Consider the following 22,901-nt stretch of genomic DNA (forward strand, 5'->3'; position numbering starts at 1 on the left):
GACGGTAATTTCATTTAGGTTTTGATCAGTAGTTCTATTCACCTTTTGTCCCTAATGGGGTCGGGAGGGTTGCTGCTGCATCCCCAGCTAACGTTCTGGGCGAGAGGCGGGGTTACCCTGGACAGGTCGCCAGTCTGTCGCACGGCAACACAGAAAACAGACAGGACACACAACCATTCACACACACACTCACTCCTAGGAAGAATTTAGAGAGACCAATTAACCTGACAGTCATGTTTTTGGACTGTGGGAGGAAGCCGGAGAACCCGGAGAGAACCCACCATGCACAGGGAGAACATGCAAACTCCATGCAGAAAGACCCCGGGCCGGGAATCGAACCCAGGACCTTCTTGCTGCAAGGCAACAGCTCTACCAACTGCGCAACTGTGCAGCCTTTGATCAGTAGTTCTGAAGGTTATTGAAGGTTTTATCTTTGGACAGTGCTCTACATGTGGCAGTCAGTGGTTGAAAGGCAAAACATAATTATAAATTATGCCAAATTCCACTCTTATTTATGGTAGTCCAGATAAGGTCAACGAAACACAAAAGCTACAACACAACAGCAAAAAGCTATGACAGAAGTTTTCCTAAAACAGAATTTATAATAAGTGGAAGTTATAGTACATTTACTTGCAGAGGTTTTAGCAGCAGTCTTGTGGCTTTATGCCATTGTGTTGTGTCTTTTGTCGTTTCATTGTAGTTTCTGAATTTGTTGATCCATCTGGGCCTCATTCATGAAAGGCAGATGTGTGATTTTGAATATTCAGAAAATGACATAAAGAATCATCTGTTCATTTTCTTTTGCAAATCCATTAGTATATGAAAAGCAATCATACATACGGCTTCATCAAAGTGAAACATCCTCTTTGTTTTCCTCACATCACGACTCCAGATGGAAATCTTACTGCTCTATGTAGGATTTAGTTGAGGGGCCCAGAACAGCTTCTGTGAGCGTCACATCAAATGATTTCATGGAAGTTGCCAAAAGTGACAAACTCTGTTAAATATTGTTCTACAACAGGGAAATGCTCCATGGTTCATAAAACCTTTCTTTATTTAGCATCCCTTTGGGCGCAGTTAATCAGTCATTTTATTAACTGAGTAAAATGGCAGAAAGGTGTCTCAGTGACAGACATTATAAGAGCTCATGGAATTCCTTCAAACACTGAGGAAGCGTTTCCTTTGACATAAAAGGAGGTCATGCTAGGCTGCCCTCTGTAAGAGGGAAACCGATTCTACATGACATGGAATGTTTGTGTGACTGGACTGAATTTACTATTTTTTTGTAAGGTGCCTTTGAATAATATGTGTTCTAAATTTGTGCATAAAAATAAATTGAACTGGAAACTGAATCATTATTTCTTAAGTAGTAAAAAATAAAGACCTTCCTGTCTAGTAAACGAGGGAGTTGTGGTTGTTTTCATTTTTGAAACTGCCACTGTCTGCTGTTGAAGGCTGCCATCACCAACCCTGCACACTTTTTTTTTTGTACCCAGATTTTGGGTGAGACATCACCTCAACAATCTAAGATATTGCTGCTGTATCGGCAGGCTATTTCATTTGCTTTATCTTATGCTAGAGTTTGTGTTTTTTGGGGTCTCTTAACCAAACCAGCACTGTTTTCTTCATTGTTTGGATGTGCAAAGTTATTCTCTGTCCAGCAGTTTTTGTGACCGGTAACTGCGTTAACTGGAGAGTTCAGGTAAAGGCAGGAGGCAGAAGTTTGTGATTCTCAAGTGCCTGAAATAAAGTTTGTTTACAAAGGTGTTCAGAGAAAAATACTGAGTTGAGCTGCGGTTATTAGTACTGTGTGCTTTTAGTGAAACTGTTCTTGGTATACTGTATATGTGCTGTGTGTACTTCTTGTATTTTCTTTTCTCCTCTAATCTATTTCTCTCTGTGTGTTAAAAGACCTCTTTGCCTTTCTTTTCTCTTTCCTTTCCATGTCCATTGTCATTGAAATAAACCAAATTAAATTGTTTTTTTTAAGATATATATTTTTCTAACCTGTTATGAACACCTGTTAAGTTTGTTTTGGTGGACAACAATAAAAATAATGTAATAATGTAAAAATGACAATAATGCAATAAAAATCTAACTGTATGATGAGTTGATCAGGAGTCTGAAAGAGAATGCTTAACTTTTTGCCTCCCTTGATTATCACGGGTAATGTTAAATCCTTAGATAACGTCCATGCAGCATACTCATTATTCCTGCATATAGCATATAGAAATAACTTTGGTAATTCTAAATCAACAACAGTGGAGCCCTTATTTATGAGGGTTAGGGACCACAGTTGCGTGCGAACAGCTAAAATCTGCAATAGTTTGAGAGATCCTCTATACACTCTTAGAACTAACTATTTTAATACATGTTAATATACGCAAGAATGCACAGTGGAGACGGTTTTAGTACTGCAGATGGGAGTAGGGCCACAGGGAGAAGGCAGAGGGGCTCAGCTTTTTCTGCCTCATAATATACTGTCAAGATACAGTGACAGTTTTAACAAAGATATAAAAAAAAACATTGTTTATAGAAGATACACACCACAGTTTTAATGAAAAAAAAAAACTGAATATAAGGTGGGATTTTCAAATTGTTTCACTGATATGCTGATTTCCCCACATTCCCTTAATTCAATCAGAACATAAAATGTTAACTGTGTGTTCTTTCTTACTCCAGAAGCAGGAGGTTGGTCTCCAATGGTAACAGACCAAGACCCCTGGCTCCAAGTGGACCTCCGGGAACAGATGGAGGTGACGGCTGTGGCTACACAGGGACGCTACGACAGCTCGGACTGGGTCAGCAGTTACCTACTGCTCTACAGCGACACAGGTCGCATCTGGAAGCAGTATAGGCATGAAGATGGCTTGGAGGTCAGTCCACACTCTGACATTCCAGTTGAGATGAGTTGCCAGTTTGGATATTCAAACTCAATATACCCAAAATAAATTGTGTTTTTTTCTTGGGACTGGTTAAACAGTTTGAGACTGATTCTGAGCTTTTTGCTGTTGATGGACGAGGTTAATGTTTTAGATAAAATGCCTTTGCTTCTTTGTCGAGTGTTAGTGAAAAAAGGTCAGTAGCACTTGTGCGTGTGTTCAGTACTTGTGGAGCTGCAGAGTTGATTAGAATAAATTAGCATAAACTCTGGGAGCAGGGAGCGAAGGGAGCTGGGCTCAAAAGGTCACTAACTGTTTGTATAATCTATAGAGGACTAGGAATGAGGAAATGTCAAGCTGGGGTTTGCAGGGAGCCAGTACTCAAACTACGCATGCCTTCACTACTGAGCTAATCTCAGCACACAGGTCCAATTCCTTCGAGAAGGTAAATAACATATTTCAAGCATGCCGGATTATTACTGTAGAAAAGGAGAAAAATAATATTCAACATTGGAGGTATTATAGAGTGCCTTGAAGAAGTATTCATACTGCTCAGACTTCACTTTGTTGTCAGGTAACCACAAATCTTTATGTATCTTATTAGGATTATATAGGTTAGCCCAACACAAACCAGTGAATAGTACATGCAAGTTAGGAACATTTTCAGGTAGTCCTGTCACGATAAACGATAAATCAATTAATGTGAACTAATTTTAAAACCAGGCATTAATCAATTCCTTACTACAATCTACCTTCGACGCATGTGACTCTAGTGTCAGCGTAATGTCCTGACTGAATGAAAATGAGTATAATGTCACGTTAACAAAGAACAGCTGAAAAGTTCCCGGGTTCATCAACTTCATAGCAATTTCGCTCCAATTCCTCCCCTTTCTATATTCTTTGCACAAAATGTTTTATAAACATTAATAATTCCACATATCATCTCCAATGTCCGTTGGACTTAGGTTGCAATGGGTAAGCTGTTTGGGATTCCCCTCTGTAATTTCCCATCAGAAAATTACAGAGGGGAATCAGAAAATTCCCCTCTGTACATTCAACTACCTGTCACATTCAACAGGCTGCGTTAACCCAGTCGGGGAAAACCCCTGATTTAGATCAGAGCAGCCACAACACACCACACACTACAGGATGATCGGTTACGAAATCACAAGCGACAATCTTAGAACACCAATGTTCTAAGATGGTCATAAGGGGAAAATGTAGGTGTGAACTAACATGTAGTGTGAACTATTACATCAGGTAGTCGATGTGTCCATCTGCTCTACTTAAATCTAGTGATTACTGAAGGGCAGTATAGTATACAGACTTCATAATCTGCACTCTTTTGGCTGAATGCAGTATTTATTTACACTTCAGGGTTTTTATTCAAGTACATTTTTGTTAATGGAGAATGAGAATCCATTTTATATTTGCCTTTGGTTGTTTTGTTTATTTTATCAGTTCCAGAGTTGAGTGTTCTTTTGAAAATAAAGTGTATTTATCTTTGGCAGGAAATCACATGCATTATTATGTCATTTCCATTAAATCATTGTACAAAGGTCTTCAAACCATATTATCGTTTATCGCAATCATTTTTGAGACAATTAATCGCTCAGCAAAATTTGCTATCGTGACAGGCCTATTTTCAGGTAACCCCACAAGAGACACATTTGTGTGTGAGGTTAAAGTGAAAATATTCATTAAAGTATCCTAAAAGCATAAGATTATAATACTAAAATAAGAAATAGAAGAAATAATTACCCAGGAAATCCAAAAAAAGTTTATTTTTATTAAATACCAAAACTATGAGGTAAGAGTGGAATCCCTGAGACTTTTATTATTTAGGTTAAGAAAACAACAAGCCTGTCGAACTATACATAAAATAAGAAACAATGTAACAAGGAAATAGAAACTAACCCGGAGAAAATCAGAAACTGCTTTCAAAAATACTAGAAAACACTACACCCAATCACAGACAAGCAGCTACAACCAGATCGATGCCTTTCTGGAAAAGATCAATTTTGGATATTAAGAAATTAATATCCAAAATTACAAAAGAGGAAATTCAATCAGCATCAAAAGATCTAAAAAGGGAAAATCTCCAGGGACAGATGGATTCACTACAGAATGGTACAAAATTATGCAAGACCAACTAATCTCAACATTAGAGAAAACAGTCAACTGGGTTATAGAAAATAAAAATATTCCCCCCTCATGGCGAGAGGCAGTGATTTCAGTCACATTGAAGGAAGGGAAAGACAAAGTGGAATGTGGGAGTTATCATCCTGTAAAAGTCTTCTAAAAAATGATTATAAACTTTTCACCTTCATATTGTCTAAAAGAATAGAAGTCATATTAACAGCTTTAATACATAAAGACCAGGCTGGCTTTGTCAGGCAAAGACAGACCCAAGACAACATTAGAAAAACATTACACATTATGTGAGAAGTCACTCAGCAAAAACTAGAGGCACTGATATTAAGTTTAGATGCAGAGAAAGCATTTGATTCAATGGGGTGGTTTTTGAAAGCACAACTATCTAAACAACGATAATTGACACATTTATATTGTTATATACTAAACTAAGGGCTGCACAGTGGCGCAGTTGGTAGAGCTGTTGCCTTGCAGCAAGAAGGTCCTGGGTTCGATTCCCGGCCGGGGATCTTTCTGCATGGAGTTTGCATGTTCTCCCTGTGCATGCGTGGGTTCTCTCCGGGTTCTCCGGCTTCCTCCCACAGTCCAAAAACATGACTGTCAGGTTAACTGGTCTCTCTAAATTCTCCCTAGGTGTGAGTGTGTGTGTGCATGGTTGTTTGTCTTGTATGTCTTTGTGTTGCCCTGCGACAGACTGGCGACCTGTCCAGGGTGTACCCCGCCTCTCACCCGGGACGCAGCTGGAGATAGGCACCAGCAACCCTCCTGACCCCATTTAGGGAAGAAGGGTGTAAAGAAAGAAATGGATACTAAACTAATGGCTATAATTAAAATGAATGGAGATTTGATCGATTTGTTCAATTTGGAAAGAGGAACGAGATGGGGGTGTTGTGCATCGCTGCTTCTCTTCGCCTTGTTTATTGAGCCCATGGGTCAACTGATCAGGCAGAGTCCGGATATAAAAGGGGTTACAATGACATCTGGGGAGCAAAAACTAACAAACCCTCTTGTTTGCTGACGATTTATTGATAATATTGATAGCTCACACAGACAATCCCAAAGCTGATGAAGTTGCTCAAAGACTTTAGTTTAATCTCTGGTTACAAAATTAATCTAAATAAAACTCAAGTATTAACATTTAACTATGATCCACCATCTTTAGTTAAAACTGTTTATAGCTGAAATTGGGAGGCTGAGTCTATCAAATATGTGAGTGTTTCACTACCGAGGAACTTCTAAAAACTGTTTGATATAAATTATGGCCCACTAAATTTGAAAATAAAATCAGATTTACATAGATGGAATGTGGGCTGCACAGTGGCGCAGTTGGTAGAGCTGTTGCCTTGCAGCAAGAAGGTCCTGGGTACCATTCCTGGCCCGGGGTCTTTCTGCATGGAGTTTGCATGTTCCCCCTGTGCATGGTGGGTTCTCTCCGGGTTCTCCGGCTTCCTCCCACAGTCCAAAAAGCATGACTGTCAGGTTAATCGGTCTCTCTAAATTCTCCCTAGGTGTTAGTGTGTGTGTGAATGGTCGTGTGTCCTGAGACAGACTGGCGACCTGTCCAGGGTGTACCCCGCCTCTCATCTGGAACATAGCTGGAGATAGGCACCAGCAACCCGCCCGACCCCTCTACGGGACAAGGGTGAACAGAAAATGGATGGATGGATGGATGGAAGGATGGATAGATGGAATGTTATTCTCTTTTTAAATTTAAGCTCTCGGTTAGAATCCAACAGGATGAATATTCTTCCACAGTTACTGTACTTATTTCAATGTCTACCAGTCAGAATCCCTCCTAAACAGTTCTTAGGATGGGATAGATTAATAGCGAGGTATTTGTGGCAGGCGTAAAAGGCCAGAATTAAGTTTAGAACTCTGCAATTAAAAAAAGAAAAGCGTGGGATGGGTCTTTCCTGTTTACAGGAATACTACCATGCAGCCCAGCTGAGACCTTTAGTCTACCTGTGTTCACCATCATACACAGCAGCATGGAAGGAAATAAAAGGCACAACAATAAAAGGAATCCCAATAACAGCCCTACTTAGTGATTATAAATTACAGGAAGAACAGCAGATCCTAGAAGACTCCATACTGTCAGCTTTCTCAAGTCCTGGCTGGAATAGACTAACATTTGCAGAATAGGAGATACATCTAAAATTATGAGGTGGTGTGCCAATGATTCTGATTTTGCACCAAATAGAATTGATAAAAGATTCAAATTATGGATTTCAAAAGGATTACGTATCTATTATTCATTTGTCCACAAAGGGATATTTCAGAGTTTTGAAACCTTACAGAAGGATCAGGTGAGTAATAGACATTTTAAAGTGGTGTTGAGAAAAAGTGATTCAAGTTTCATGGAGGTATTTCTATCACTAATTAAGTCCAGATCAGACAGCAAAATTATCTCTAAGTTATATAATTCCATACAACTATCTAAACATCAGAATACAGGATACATAAAGAGGAAATGGGAAAAGGAAATGAAGGTAATAATCTCACATGAAGGCTGGGAATGTCTACTGCAGTGGGTCTCAACTGGATCAAGCACATGGCAGACTTTTTGCTGGAAAAACATTGCATGATTTTTTTTGTTACACCCATTCAGAGACAATATCAAAGCAACAGGGACAATTGCTGGAGTCTTTGTGGGTCTAAGGGAGCCAACCACTTCCATGTATTTAGGACTGCCAAGTAATAAAACCATATTGGGAAGAGTTCCACAAGCATATTGAAAATATATTCAATGTAAACATTCCATTCAAATGTGAAACGTTGTACTTAGGCAACTTACATTTGGACACATGGACCAATGAAGACAAAAAACTGCTGGCTATACTACTGGCAGCCAGTAAGAAAGCCATCGCAAGGAAATGACTAAAACCAGATCCACGCACTATCGATGAATGGATTGGAATTGTTTACCAGATTTATGGTATGGAAAAGATTTCTTTTTCCCTCCAAGTAGAAAAAGGAAAATTTTATAAGATCTGGACCAAATGGACTGAGCGTGTAAAACCGATTAGATCTGACTTCACTAGATTGTTCTTGTGAATTATGTGCCCTGCTCTTTCATGTTCTTGTTTTTTATTGCTCGAAGTGGTGCAATCCCCATTATTGTTCAAAGGGTTGAAAGGGTAAAGCTGTAATTAACTAATGTGATGGAAATCTGTCTTTCTAAATGTAAAAAAAAAAACAATTACAAAAAAAAGTATCCTAAAAGCAACACAAGCGAAAGATTTAACGTTTGCAGGAGCCTGTGAAGAGAGGGTGGCATGTGAAGTTACCAGAGTGTATATCAATTGTCACAGAGGTCTTTCAAGGCATGATGCACCAAATGTAGAAGGACCTGAAAGTCATATTATAATTGTGCTGGAGGGAAAAGATACTGGATAATTGCTGCTTTAAGAATGTAAAATGCCGTGCATGTTGGAAAAACAGCAAATCATGTAGTTCTCAATCTGAGATGAGAAGCATTTTTCTCAGATAGAAAAGGTAGTTGTCGGCTTTGAAGTTGGTATAATGAAATTCCACAGGCATTTATATGGTCAGAAGTTCACCTTAATGGATCACAAACCTCATGTTAGTTCCCTAAATAGGAGCATCACCTGTAGCAGCTTCTAGGAAGCAAAGTTGGTGTTTGATTTTAGCTACGTTTGCAATTCAGTACAAACCATCTCTAAACATCAGCAAGGGAATGTTGATGCTTTATCCACACGTCCAGTTTTCAACAACAGTCTTTCTGACCCAGCACAAGGTTTCATAAAGATAAAAGTGTCCTCTAGAGGCCTGCTAGTCAGCCATGGACCAGGATATTGAGAGTGAGGTTATGTGATGTGGCACTTGTAAACACCAGCCTAACATACCTGCAGCCGCTGTTGCCCCTGTAGCTTCTTCTCTCAGTCCTTGGACAAGACACTTCACCCAACTTGGTTGCCTGGGTGTGTGAATGCGTGTGCTTTGGAGTCCTCTGGACTAGATAAAGGAATTTAATGTATAATGAAGAATGCATTAATGTATAGTGCATTCTTCTAAGCTTTATTATTGAGTTGGTAAGACTGTGTCACTTTTTGTATTTGTTTGGATCAGACAGCATTGATTCTGGATTTTCTCATGATTTTGCTAGTTGAGAAGAATGTCACCTCTCAGACAACTGGTAGAGGTGAGGAAACTCAGCATTTTTAATAATGGGATCTTGAACAAACAGGTTTGAGAACAGATAGCTCTGGTAACTCAAATGGCAGTAAACATTGACAAGGAACTCACAACTCAGGATAAGGAAACGAAAGACTAAATACGTACTGAACATTATCAGAGACTGAGGCAGAGCCGGTACCATCACGAAGACTACGGTGGAATCAATAAACCAATAAACAGGAAAACACAACACACAAGAAGAGTAAAAGTAACATACAAGCAACAGAAAATCCAAGTCTCCATAGATTTGCTGTTGTTATGCAGATAAAAACTCTATATTTTTATTTTCTCTGAATACATTTGCTAACCTATTGCAAGCAGAGTGGAATTGTGAGTGTTAATCTGTCAATTGTGGTATGGCGTGCTGGCTGATTCCATGGTCTCCAAGAAGAATACGCCAAAAATTACACTTGGTCTTGTGTTGCATGATATTGCATTTGTTTTTGTGCTCTTAGGGCCCCCTGCAGTATTGACAGCAGGGTAGGGCAGTGTCAGATAACATCCTCTCACTTTTTCCAACAAGGTGTGGGAAGTGTCTGCTGTCAACACAATTATTATGCTGCCTCTTTTTGTCCTCCATGTAAACTCTCAGCAGCCTGTTCATGGATGCAGAGGCTAAGAAAATAGCCTTATGTTGGCACATGTCATTAATTCTTTATTCTGTTTGCCCCAGTTATGTCAAAGGCTGCCAACAGGATGTTAAATTGTAATTCAGAGTGTTTTTCTACTTGGCAGTCCAATTAGCAGAATTGTAGTTGCCTACTGGCATGTCACTGCTGCACAGCAATTTTTTTTTGTCATTGTTCTGAAATTAAAAAAGCACAGAGAAGGAATGGGGAACAATATGTGTAGTTCTGGTCTGGTCTGAATTATTTATTTTCCTCACCTATTTAAAAATAGATTATCTGAAATGCATTAAAATGTAAGAATCAGAATGCATGAGGCTAAAATAAGAAAGTTTTCACTTGCACCCAGGCTGGAATTTTTTCCACAATCATAGTAAGATTAAAAACTGTGCTATGCTCAGCTATACCTTTAAGATTAAACATGTCTGCTTGGAAGACATAAAGCTGTCACAGGTCAAGGGTGAACCAAAGGTAAATATATAGCCTCCCTCCTTAAAATATTCAGGAAAAAGCTTTGGAGTTGACAACTGCAAGGTTTTTATAAGATGTAGCATAAGCCTGTCAGAATAGGCACTATATGTTTTTAAAGGATGCCAGTCCTGAAAACATTTTCATCATCCTTTCTTCACAGCATTTTTTAAATAATTTGTTAATTGTGTTCTTCAGCTGTAGCATTGTCTAAGAGAGCCACACAACACAAATCTGTGCAGCAATCTGGGCTCTATTTACAAGTGCGATGGTATCTCAGACAGAAAGTGACAGACTGTGTCACATCGGTCCACACTGCTCTGTGGCACCACAAGGGCAACACTGCAGGAGGTGTTGGTGCGTTTCTGCAGCTCTCTGTCAGAATAGGAGGAAACACAGAGAGGTGTTCCTGAATAAGGGGAAGGACATCACATGTGCGGGACAGTGACAGTAAGAAGTAGCTTGAGTTCTTCTGCTAAAATAGAATTGATGTGTGAGTTGTTATCACATCCTAAACTTAGAGATGAAGTTGCTCAGTAAGCAACAACTTTGTTCTTTTTTCTCTAATAATTACCTTCATGGAACAGATGTGGAAACATTTATTGGAAATCATGTCAGGCTATTGATGATGAATTTATATTTGACCACAAAACTTGAATTTAAACAAAACAAAACAAAAAATAGAAATCTGCATTGTCAAATCTACACTGCTTTAAAAATAAGTCTGTTATTATATTTAATTATGGTGCCGCTACTGGATTTGAGAATTTATTCCCACATTTCATTACTGGCTGTTATTATTGTATGTTAAACTACTTTCCTTCTGTAGCTGTAAAGATTAGTTTATGTTTTCATGTACTTTACAAATCCTTACCAGTTTATTACTACAGATCACATATTATAAAATCAATAATAATAAAACTGCCAAAAACCACACTACTACAGGAAAAAAAAAAAAAAAATATATATATATATATATATATATATATATATATATATATATATATATATATATATATATATATATATATATATATATATATATGGCATAAATTGGAAAATTATGCCAATTTTCCATTGATTGTGTTTTTTTATTTTTTTTGTTTGGACCAGTTGACCCATATATGAAATTAGAATCCATAATTTAACCATAACTTAAATGTAAGCAAAGAAATACATTGTGCAATGAAATATCAGTGAGTCATATGAAAACAGAGAGGAAGCAAACTAAAGTTAGCCTAGCCTATCAGCAAACATCTGTCTGAGCAAAGATCCTCAGAAACATTACATACTAATTTATTAAAGATTATTATTGGCTATATAAACTCCTGAGTCATCCCCCACAACTGTGGTTTTGTAGTTTCATATCCCAGCTCTATGCCTGGGGCATGACATGAGGAACATGTGACATAATTGAGCAGCATTTACAAGTTCAAAGATGTACAGAAATTAATCAAGTGATGAACTTAAAACAATTTAAATCAAATTCAAGTTCTGAATATGATTAATATGATTGCCACTTTTTTCAGCCTTTTTCTTCACATTGGCATCCGTCATGGCTCCTCAGATTCATAATGATGATCTGAAAAAATAAAGGTAACTATCCCACTGCCTCTGTCTGAGCTGTGGTTTGTCAATGCTGAGATATTTGTAACTTTAGCAAATTTGCATTGCTTGCTCCATTATTTATTTCTTCACATAAAATTTTTCTAAGAAACATGTTTTAGTGAAATCCTTTTGAATCTTTGTGTTTTATCAAATAATTGTATATTTTCTGAAAAGAAAATGCACTTCTGGCTATTTACTTTGATAATAAATACCTTTAATATTGAAACTGCAGAAACCAACTCTGAACGTTTCCCTTTGAGAAGACATTAGCAAGCTCATCTCATCTTTCAGTGTTCATCAAGTACACTGAAAGATTAACTACTTGAAAGAGTAATATGGAATATTTTATTATGAGATGATAGATCTTTTTAAATTTTGGTGAAATGTAAAGAACTCGTTGACATTTCTCATATTGTCTGAAAATGTATTAAAATTAATATGCAAAGACAAGATGAGGCAACCTGTTTACACATTAGTGGTGTGACCTGGAGCTGTTGCCCTTTGTAACTGACTTCATGAGAGAGACTTTCTGTCATTTACTCTGCACTCATCCCAGCCAAGTGGTTCAGCAACCAAATAAAGGCAAACATTTAAATCAGATCTGAGCAGCCTTCAGATTTCCTGTAGTAAGTCAATGTTTTTACCTTCACATGAGGGAAGGCTGGCAGTGATATAAGCCAGTTTGTGTGCAGCCCCTGACCCAGCCTGGCTGGCCTGATTTGGACTCACACTAAGACCTTTTGACAGATTCCACCTCACAGTCGACTAAAGCTCAAAGGTAACAGCTAACTGTCAGCAACCGAGCAGAAGGGAACTAATGAGATACCAGAAGCTGCTGACATTACTCTGAGATGTAAGGGTTCTGGAGCTGAGCCAAACAAGCCACATGATGTATTTGGAAAAATGATGCTTTCTAATTATAATGATTATGCTTTAAAGCACTAATTAAATTAGTGATTGCAATTCATTTCCAATATCTGTTCAGTGTCTTAGACAAGTTAAGTTTACATTGATTTGAGATTGTTCTTCATAATGACAGCAATAATACTGATACACTACTACTGCTAACAAAAATAACATTAATAATGTTAATAACAACATTAGCAATATTATTCTTAGTAATGATAATAATAGTGGCACAGTTCTACCTAGGGAGACCAGAATAAGGAGGCTTAGCACCACAATGGGTTCTGGTACTTTGCTGTTCATTGATTTATAAAGTAACAACAGTATTTTAAAGTCTATTCTTTGATCTTCAGGGAGCAAGTGGAAGGACTTTAGAACTGGGTTGATGTGCTCTTTCTTCCTGGCTTTAGTTTAGTTAAGAGAACACCAGCAACAGCGTCCTGGATCACCTGCAGTTGGAAGATTGATTTTTTAGGTAGACCTGTGAAGACACTGTTGCAGTAATCAATGCGACTAACGATAAACACGAGTTTTTCTACACTGAACAAAAATATAAACCCCTCATGTCAAATATATGTAAGAGTTTTATGAACATTTGGGTTACGCAATATATAGAGAAACTCAAAATGTATTTTCAGTAATTACTGGTCTTCATATCGGCATTGATAACATCTTGGTATGGCCATTTTAACGGATTGACAGTCCTTTGAACATGATAGGGGTCAGGTTGAGGAATTTGCTGAGCATGCAAGTTGACTTCTCATAGGCGGTTACGGACAGCCTGAGGTGTGATGCGTCTGTTGTGCAGAACAATCAGCTCATCAGCTGTGTGTGTTGCTGGTCTTAGCTGATCCTGGATGAGCTGGATGTGGCAATTCTGTGCTAGAGTGGTCACTGTGGCCGACGAGGATGAGGTCAATTTGCAGTAATGCCAGTCTGTTGGAAACAAACTCTTAAAAGGTCTATGGTCCGATAAGGGACATTGAGCCATGCAGTTACTGCCCTGGTGGACCTCCCTGCATCCAACATGCTAATGTCATGCTCATGCATAACTTGAGACAAATGAAGCATTATGAATTGTGACAAAATCTGACATTTTGAGGTGGCCTTTTATAGTCTCCAGACCGAGGATTGTCCAGTTGTTGCTCATTTTGTCTGATCACCCACTGGACTTGTCCCACCCATGCACTGGATAAAAGAAAACAACTCAGTGAGTAATGCTCAGTGACAGGAAATTGGATTAAAAACTATACACAAATCAAGAGAAATATTACTTTTACAACAAAATGTCAGCAAATGCTCATTTACAGTTGTTAACTCCACATGGCAACAATATTTAACATGATGTGTTTATATTTTTGTTAAGTATATCTTGTGGAGACAGTAGTCCTCTAATCCTGGAAATGTTCTCCAGGTGGTAGAAGGCCGATGCTGTAACTGTCTTTATGTGACATGTGATAACCCTAATCTAGAAGCTAAAAAGTTAAGGTCATGTAATGTCAGAAAGTAAAATAGCTAGCTCTATTTATATGTAAAAATCTGGTTCCAACTTTACTTGAAAAAAAATTTTTATGCAGGATAAAGTTTTGATTTGAGTTTGTTTTTACTCTCAGTTGTAGGTCTTGTTGCTGATAACTGTAACACCCACTGATCATGTGTTGTGCTATTAAAATTATTTTTTCACTAACAACTTACTTGCTTGTTTTGTCTGTTAAATCCGGAACAGTGTTAATATGATAATTCTTTTTCACCACAGGTCATTTTGAAAGGAATATCTTTACAAAACACAGCTGAATGTAGTTTCATCTGAATGGGAACATGTGTAGTGTGCACCAGGTTGCATGGGAAACTATATTTAACTATTTGATTTCTAATAATGCTGTACAACTTAAGTACATTTTTTGAAAATAGCAGTGCCCCAGTTTTAAACAATGCTTTAACCTAAAATCCTCTATAATATTTGCAATATCCTTCAGAGTTCATTAACTGTACGGTCTTTGCATATATTCATAGTTAGGAAGGGGGGGTTGTTTTAGCAGGGAGTCCATATTATCCTTCATTATCTTAACAAAGTCTTATTTAAAAATCTCTTTTTAATGCAGCGGTGAATAAATGTGTGAAACCTATTCTCCTTCTTGAGGGGAATATTTAAACATTAATTTGCCTGCATGTTAACGATTCAGGTAAATGAGGATCTAACAAGGATTAAAATGGTGCATGAGCACCAAAGAGTGATTTTATGCTGCTAATTTCCTTTATCCTTCTAACACAGTGGTAATGGTGCTCCTGACAGGACTAGAGCTGCACAGCTTACAGGAAATTTGAGCAACCTTTTGGCCACTATATCTGATAAACACCTGATGTTTGCAAAATGAAGGGTTTGCCTGTCATCAATAAGCAGCATTATTCCAAAAGTCTATTCTGACAGAATTAGCCATTATGAGTAGGATTGTTGGAACATGTTACTGGGGTTTTGAAGGATGAGTCACACCAATGTTTTTTATTCAGTGATTTTTGGCAAGATCCTCATCTGATTCAGGGCTGCTAAATTTGATCATGAAGACCATTATGTAGTCTTGTTTAACAAAACTGAATCCGCAAAACACATGCAGTTCTTAGAAAGTCTATGTTTTCAATGCTTAATTTTTTGCTTTTCATAAACATAACCTGTAGTTTTCAAATTCTGATTTCATTTATGAAGAACAACAAAAGCTAAAAAATTCAACCTGAATAAGTAACTGTCCCAGACAAACTGGTTCTTTAAAACTAAAGGTCCAGTTTCTCATCCAGAATTTAAGACTTAATTTCACATTACATTTAAGTTCATATCAGCTTTATCAGGCTTGAATTAAAAGATTCCCATACTTATCTTAGGCTGTATTCAAATGTCTTGAAGCAACGCTGACACTAATTCAGGTCGAAATTATAACAAAATTAAAATTGGCAAGAGGGAGAATTGTTTTATGTCAGCCACACTAGAGTGTTTTCTCATACATGCATAACAGATCATATTAATGCACTCATCGAAATCATCCAGCCAGACTGCACAAATGGACCATTTATTTTAGGGAGGAGACTAAAACAAATTATTCTTCTCTTCACCTCTCTCCCTGCTTTCCAATCCATTGGTAGCACAGAACAATGCTGTCAAACATTCCCTTCCAAAGTCAACCCTAAACAAAAAAATAAATAAATAAATATCCTTACAAAAATTACAACATAATAAACAAGTAGAGGAAATCGCCATCTGGTGGCCACAATGACATATAATACACTGGGACAAAGCTAAATAAACAAACAGCACTTAAAATAAAAACATGTACCTGGGGAGGAGATTAAAACAAATTAATCTGCTCTTCACCTCTCTCCCTGCACTCCAGTCCGAAACATGAAAACAAAAAACAGTGTTAAAACAACCTGCGCTGGACCGGCACAGACTGGGGACATGTTCGCGCCAAAAAGTAAGACAATGAAACTATCCATAAAACCCACAATACCAGTTAAAACTGCTTAAAACTGCTACACAACACACAAACAAACCATAAGGAACAACATGTGTCAGAGACCTCGACATGAACGACTACTTCCACACAGAAAACAAATATATATCGGAGCAGAGAACTTTCCCTTGACTTACCCTCAGTAGCGCAGAACAACACTGTGAGGGTAAGGCAAGAAAATCATTTGTTCCAAGCTCCCATCTACAACCCAGCACATCCACAGCACGATAGTCAATAATCACCTACTATAAAAATGTCAAAGCAATTTCCTGTGAAATAATAAAACAGTAACTAAAGACAACAAACATTCATTGGGATAACCACTTGATTGAGAGATGCTTGCTGGTACCTTGCTGTCCACTAAGACGGAGCTTATGTTGACAATGCTTCTTTAGTATCTTTACACAATCATGTGTTACCTATGACCGCATTTTGCATTTTCCCGCAATGCCTGGCATAAATCAAACAAATTTATTATCCAGCCTACCTTTAATACCTGAGCAAAGACTGCCGCATTTCAAGCTGTGAGTGGGATGCATTGACTAATGACAAGTGGTGCTGTATCATAATCAGCGTTATTACTGCAGAGGATAAATCATGTATGTATTTGGTGCTAATGAGGGGAATGTGGTGGAGAGACATTCTGATATCTTGTTGTGGTCATGGTGTCAGTAGCCACAAGGTCTGACACCAGTTCATGTCTTGGTGGTGACTACACAGACACACTATGCCAGTCACATGTCTTACTTCTCCTAGCCATCACTCTGGCACATTATGTTAACAAGAGAAGGCATGTCCATTAATGTGTGCCTGTGGATCACCTGGGTCACGGTGAGGTCCTGCCAGGTCTAGAATAGTGAACCGACTTTCCTCATCAGAAGATGCTTTGACTGTATGACTCCATTCTGGACCAAGTCAGTGAAAGGCAAAATACAAGACTAAATAACACTTTAATAGGCAGGATGGATGAATGAATGCATGAATGAAAAAAAATCATTTTTTTGTCATTTTGTTTTGGCAATATTTTTTAGAATACAGCCACAGTGTTTCCCCATTGTATTATAAGCTTTAACCAGGCTTTACTTGCAACTCTAACAGGCTAAGCATTGTTCGTTTATTTACTATAGCATTGCTTGTTTATTTATACACCAGTAACAGTGATAGTGAACACAGGTTAAAGAGTATCTTTGGTGAAATGGTTGGAAGCCGGTGACATAGTGTGGTCAGTATCTTCGCACACAGGGAGTCTAAGGTCAGGTGTCTTTTTTTATTCACTGGAACTCTGCTATGGAACATTATATCTTGGATAAACGTATTTGAAATTACCGGTAGATTACTTTCATTTCATAAAGGACTGGAACAGAATTCTGTGAATATCTTTGGTTATCATCCCTCAGACTGCCACTCTTGCAGGTTTGATCTCTTCAGTTGGCTTTGGTTGGTTTCTTAAATGCTGTAGTGTGTGAGCCCTCAGCAGGTTCAGTTGTCAAGTGTGTGAGCCCCAGTCATAAAAGAAAAAACTGTTGCTACAAATAAATCATTTAAAACCCTTAATAGTGCTGACTTGGTACTGTGACAGTTCTTAAAACTAGAACACCTCAAATATGGTGTTTCCATGTAAGAATGATTTCAATTGACAGGATTTAATTTTCTTCCAAGATTTTAGAAAAAAAGGGAGCTTATGGGTCGGCCTAAAATGATCAAGTATGAACAAGTGTAAATATTTATCCTGCAAGATTCCATCAAGATCTGGCCAAATTAAGGTGTATGCTCTGTTATTACTTCTCTGTTTACATACATATGTAATAACACAATATTATGCGTTAATGAGTTACTGGCCACATATCTCTTTTCCTGGAGTATGTTGACTCCCTCCTCCAAGTGTCATCATTTTGTCATCACATTTAAGAGTGATATCTTTTGCATCGATAAAGACTGCATAAATAAATTACAAATTTAATGTTGTGTTTTGATTGTTGATTCTATGCTGCTGAAATGTGCTATACACATAAAATTTGATTTGATTTGATTCGATCACTTGTTTTACAGAAAATTCCTTCCACTTCAGTAGTATGAGCTACTTTATGTTGCTTTGTTCCATCAAACTCCAAAGAAATATGTCAAAGTTTGTGTTCAACAGTCCCAAAAATTTGAAAAGTTCAAAGAATGTGAATAATTTTTCAAAGTGAAATAAAAGTAAAAACAAATAAAACAGCTTTAAGCTAAACCTTATGAGGAAAATAGAATAAGTTCCCTGCTATTTGCTTGGGTTGACAAAAAATATGAGACTGTCAATTGAGACGTTCGGCTGACTGACAAACAGGGATCACTCCAGAGTTTCCTCTCCCAGCATGGTTCTGCTTTTGTTACGTTCCCTTATCGTGGTGAAGCCTCAGGCTGTTTAACTTCCCTCTAACCTTCTAGAACATACTGTAGCATCTTCAGCGCCAGGAGCAAAATTTGTCCCCTAGTGAATTGATTAAAATAAACGTATGTGCTTGTTCTCTATGCAGAAAAAGAGGAAAACTGACACAAGGGAGCTCATCACGGGAGAGGAAGCATAAAGAGTCTTAATTAACAGGGAGGAACTGTTCCACAGTGACAGCAACATAAATAGAAATAATGAAGTCACCGTAGGGTGAGGCTGTTTTGGTGGATAGGGGCCGAACCTGCTGCTCTGGCCCTTTGGAACTGCTTTTGGACCCTCAGGCCCTTCTTCACAGACTAGACTTGATCTCCCACTTGGAACACATGGCATGCTCTCCGCTGCAAGATTTTCCACAAAGACGTCAGAGTGGCCTGAGCTGCTCCTGAGGTGGGATTTCTTTAGAATACGAATAACTCAAGATGACGTACATCTGAGTGTTGTTATTGAGTGAGTGAGAGCAGTCCAGAGTCAATTAGAGGGCATGTGGCTCAGATCCAGACACCGTGTGTTTAATAATGATGATCAAATAACAAGAATGTAGACCATGCAGAATGTAGTGAACTATGTAAAAAGTATTTTGGAACACTAATGCTTATCTTTAGTTTAATGTAATGTGAGTCTTGTTATGTCGACATCCATAAACTTTTTTCTTTGCAGAGTTTTGATTGTTTCAGAAGGAATTCTTGGCATCATGCCATAGCCTACTGTAAAAAAAAAAAAAACAGATAAAAAGAGAAATATCTTCCTGTTTCAAAAATAGCCCTGTATGACAGGAAATCTGCATTCCAACTGAACTGGCCCACAGAGGGTGGCTCATTTGGGTAATGATGACTGACTAACCAGACACACAAACTTCTGCACTGCCTGGATTCACAAGAATCACATATAGATCTTGGAGAGCTAGAAGCTGCATAATATTAACAGGACACATAGATCCTTGTCATGGCAAGCTGCATCAGATTGTGGAAGAGGTTTGGTGCCCAGCTGAAGCCAGTTGCCCAAGTTAAAATAAAGTGTGGCATATGCCAAGGTACTGCTTATTTCTGCAACTGTTCTGTCCAATTATCACAGATGATTATTGGCCCAGGAAACATGGGCCCTCTAATCAACCAATGTAGTGAACTCTACAGCTTGGCTTTCAAGTCAAATGTAAGAAATTTAAGCTTTTGCAATATCTCAGTAAAGGTTACCTATAACAACTTGTCCAAAACAAATTTAATCATTTGAAAAAATATTTTCTAACGAAAAGTGTTATCATGTAGTGGGAAGGTAACGACAAGTTTGGCTTTATTGAAGAGCCTCCCACCTGTTCTATTCACTTCATGTCACTCTTTGTCTTCCTGGTTACTTCTGTGGTTCCTATGTAACACTGATTCACTCCTGAAAATGCCTGAAGTGCTCCGAGTGTTAGTAGATCAAACCACAGGCTACTTCCTACCCAGCTCTAGTTCATCACCATTTTTGAATCTATCATGGGTGTATCTGCCCTTGTATCAGTGCATCTCACCACATTTCTGTCAAATGTTGGTGAGATGGCTTGTCTTGTTTCTATGTGCCCTAGTCTAGACCTTTCACATGTATCAACAAAGAAAAAAGACTTCCATTACTTTTAGATGGTCAAAAAACAAGAAGCAGAAAAATCCACATCACATCTGGTTTAATACTGTGAACCTGGTTATTTTGGAGTTCATTTTAAAAACCTGACTTTAAATTTCAGAGTCCTTCTTGCTCCAGTTCCAGAATTGTTGAAGCCACATTCTCTAACTTGATTTTCCACATCCGTCAACCAAAATCTACTTGTAGCCCCAATAAATTCGAGGAATTGTTGAACATCATCTATGGAACAAACTAGGGAACTTTTCAGACAGTTCTTGCAATAAGCAATTCACCCATGTCATATTCAAAAGCCAATTCTACTAAATACAATGTAAATGTGTGTAACTTCTGACTTTAAAGTAAACAGAACAAAAATTGTCATATTGACCACAAACGGGAAAATATTAGCCCTTTTTAACCTCTGACTTTGAGAAAAAGGTAAACATTTTATTATATATTTATACAATTAGCTTCAACTTATAGCTGAAAGGTTTCTGTATTAAGAATTGGTTTGTGGCCAATTCACTCCTTTACCTTACTGTACTTCAACATAAGATAGTCTGTTGTTACCTTAGAAATTCTTTTTGTGTCATTATTATGCAGTAAAATCAAATCAGTGAGCCATATTTCTGGTTCTCTTTGAGGACCATTCACACTACATGGATGCACATACAGACGGACGCACACAGATGGATGCACGCACACACAAGCACCAACTCCTGAAAAGAGTCTGTCTCTTAGCAAGAAAACAATCCCAAAGCATACTTTTTCCCAGTCTGTAATTGCCTATGTGTGGTGTCAAAATCCACATTTATCTTACTTCAACACTGAATTCAAAATTGTTGCCAAAAATGTGGAGTTTCATCATATCACAGCATTTTTTCTCAAGGCTATCTACCCCATACCTAGCAGCTATAATTGATGACAACATAAATTATTACCAGTGATTCTTGTGTTGTCACATGGATTATTTCAGAACTTTCTGGTGTAGTTGTTGGAGAATCGCTTACTTTTCACATAATCATCCTTACCCTAAATTAATAAACATTTCACATTTAATTCAGTTTCTCACCATCATTGGCCTTCTTAAACCCTGATATCCAAAAGAGAAAGGCGTAAAAAGAAAATGTCTCCCCCAGTATTTGCAGTTAAATACCAGCAGCGTTTGGTTAGTAGGCAGCAATCCAAGGCTGAGATCCTTTTTAAAGCTCTGCTCTGATGGAGCATCATCATTACTAAATTAAACCAAATGGTTGTCACTACCAGTTCAAGCTATCCTACTGGACTGCTCAGGCAGTTCTTCTGTTGTATTGTAATACCCTTACTGGTGCAAATATGGGCCTAACTGGGCAAATAAGAATGAATTTCTGAGATTGAAAAATAATATATTTATATCACTTTCAGTTCAAAAATACCTTATTGATCCCAGAGGAAAATTAAATTGGGGTGCACACATACATCAGCCAGCCCATTTCCTTAATTTCAGATCTCGGTGATTGGCCGATACTTACATGTGAAGCTGATATTATCCACTGATCTTATTTACCTCAGCAAAGGTCTAAAAATCTAAAAAACTGTGCTCTTCAGCTCGCCAGTGAGAGGTTTGACTGACCGACCCCCCACCAGTTCATGGTGAAAACTCAGCAACTTTCTTTGAAGTTGTCACTGTTGAAAACTCAGCAACTTTCTTAATATATTTAGCAACATTTCAGACAAAAAACTGATATTGGTCAAAATCGAAATCGACAGGTCAGGCTTTTTAAAGATCGGGAATCAGTGATTGGCCAGAAAACTGCAATCGGTGCATGCCTAATGTATATGAATCACAATATTCTGAATGAGGAAACTTACAAAGAGAACAGCTCTTCACTGACAGCACCAATAGTAAATTTGTAAATGAACACTCTTTATCATGTTATAACTCATGGTATCTTAATTTAATTTAAATGGGTTCATTTTTCTGAGGGATACACAGTGAGGTTATTGTCATTTTGGCAATACAGGTTTATAAGAGCAATATTCCATGAAGCATCCAGACGAACATTAAAATATTTTTCAATATAAGTTGCTTCTTTGACATGACTACAGAACTGCCAAAACATAAAAACCATCAATTGAACATAAAATATTTAAAAACCAGACACCCTTGACCAAACAAGTGAATCACAGCAAGGCCGCTGAACATGTTCAGTGTTCAGTGCTGAACACTGAACTGATTGTACAGTGAAGCAGGAACGCAGAGCTACGCCAAGAAGCTAAAAAGAACGCTGAAGACGCTACCATCGATACGTTTGCAGCCATGCATGTTTTAATGTTGCACATCTCAGATTTTTGTAAGTAGCTCAAAGTCTAAAAACTAGTATTGTTGTGCATATAAGGTGAAAAGTTTACTTTTGAGCCAGCGCCCCATGCCCGTTGAGAAACAATACTCTAGAGTTTCTTCTGTACATCTTAAGCCCCTGGTTTTTAAAGGCTTTGTTGGCTCTAGTGGCTTTATTTAGAAGGTGCCAGATAGCAAAGTGGGTAATTAGAGAGG

The 22,901-nt window shown here is 37.9% G+C and overlaps 1 protein-coding gene across 1 annotated transcript in view; it reads left to right on the plus strand.

Moving 5' to 3' along the window:
• The window catches only part of LOC122840202 (contactin-associated protein-like 5), a 177,804-nt gene that overhangs the window by 39,259 nt on the left and 115,644 nt on the right, over positions 1-22,901 (plus strand). Inside the window, exon 3 of the mRNA XM_044132441.1 lies at positions 2,683-2,876. Within this exon, the coding sequence (XP_043988376.1) occupies positions 2,683-2,876 (194 nt within the window). The remainder of the gene's footprint in view (positions 1-2,682; positions 2,877-22,901) is intronic.

The sequence above is a fragment of the Gambusia affinis genome, linkage group LG11 (genome assembly GCF_019740435.1).
Source record: "Gambusia affinis linkage group LG11, SWU_Gaff_1.0, whole genome shotgun sequence".
Classification (NCBI taxonomy): Eukaryota; Metazoa; Chordata; class Actinopteri; order Cyprinodontiformes; family Poeciliidae; genus Gambusia; species Gambusia affinis.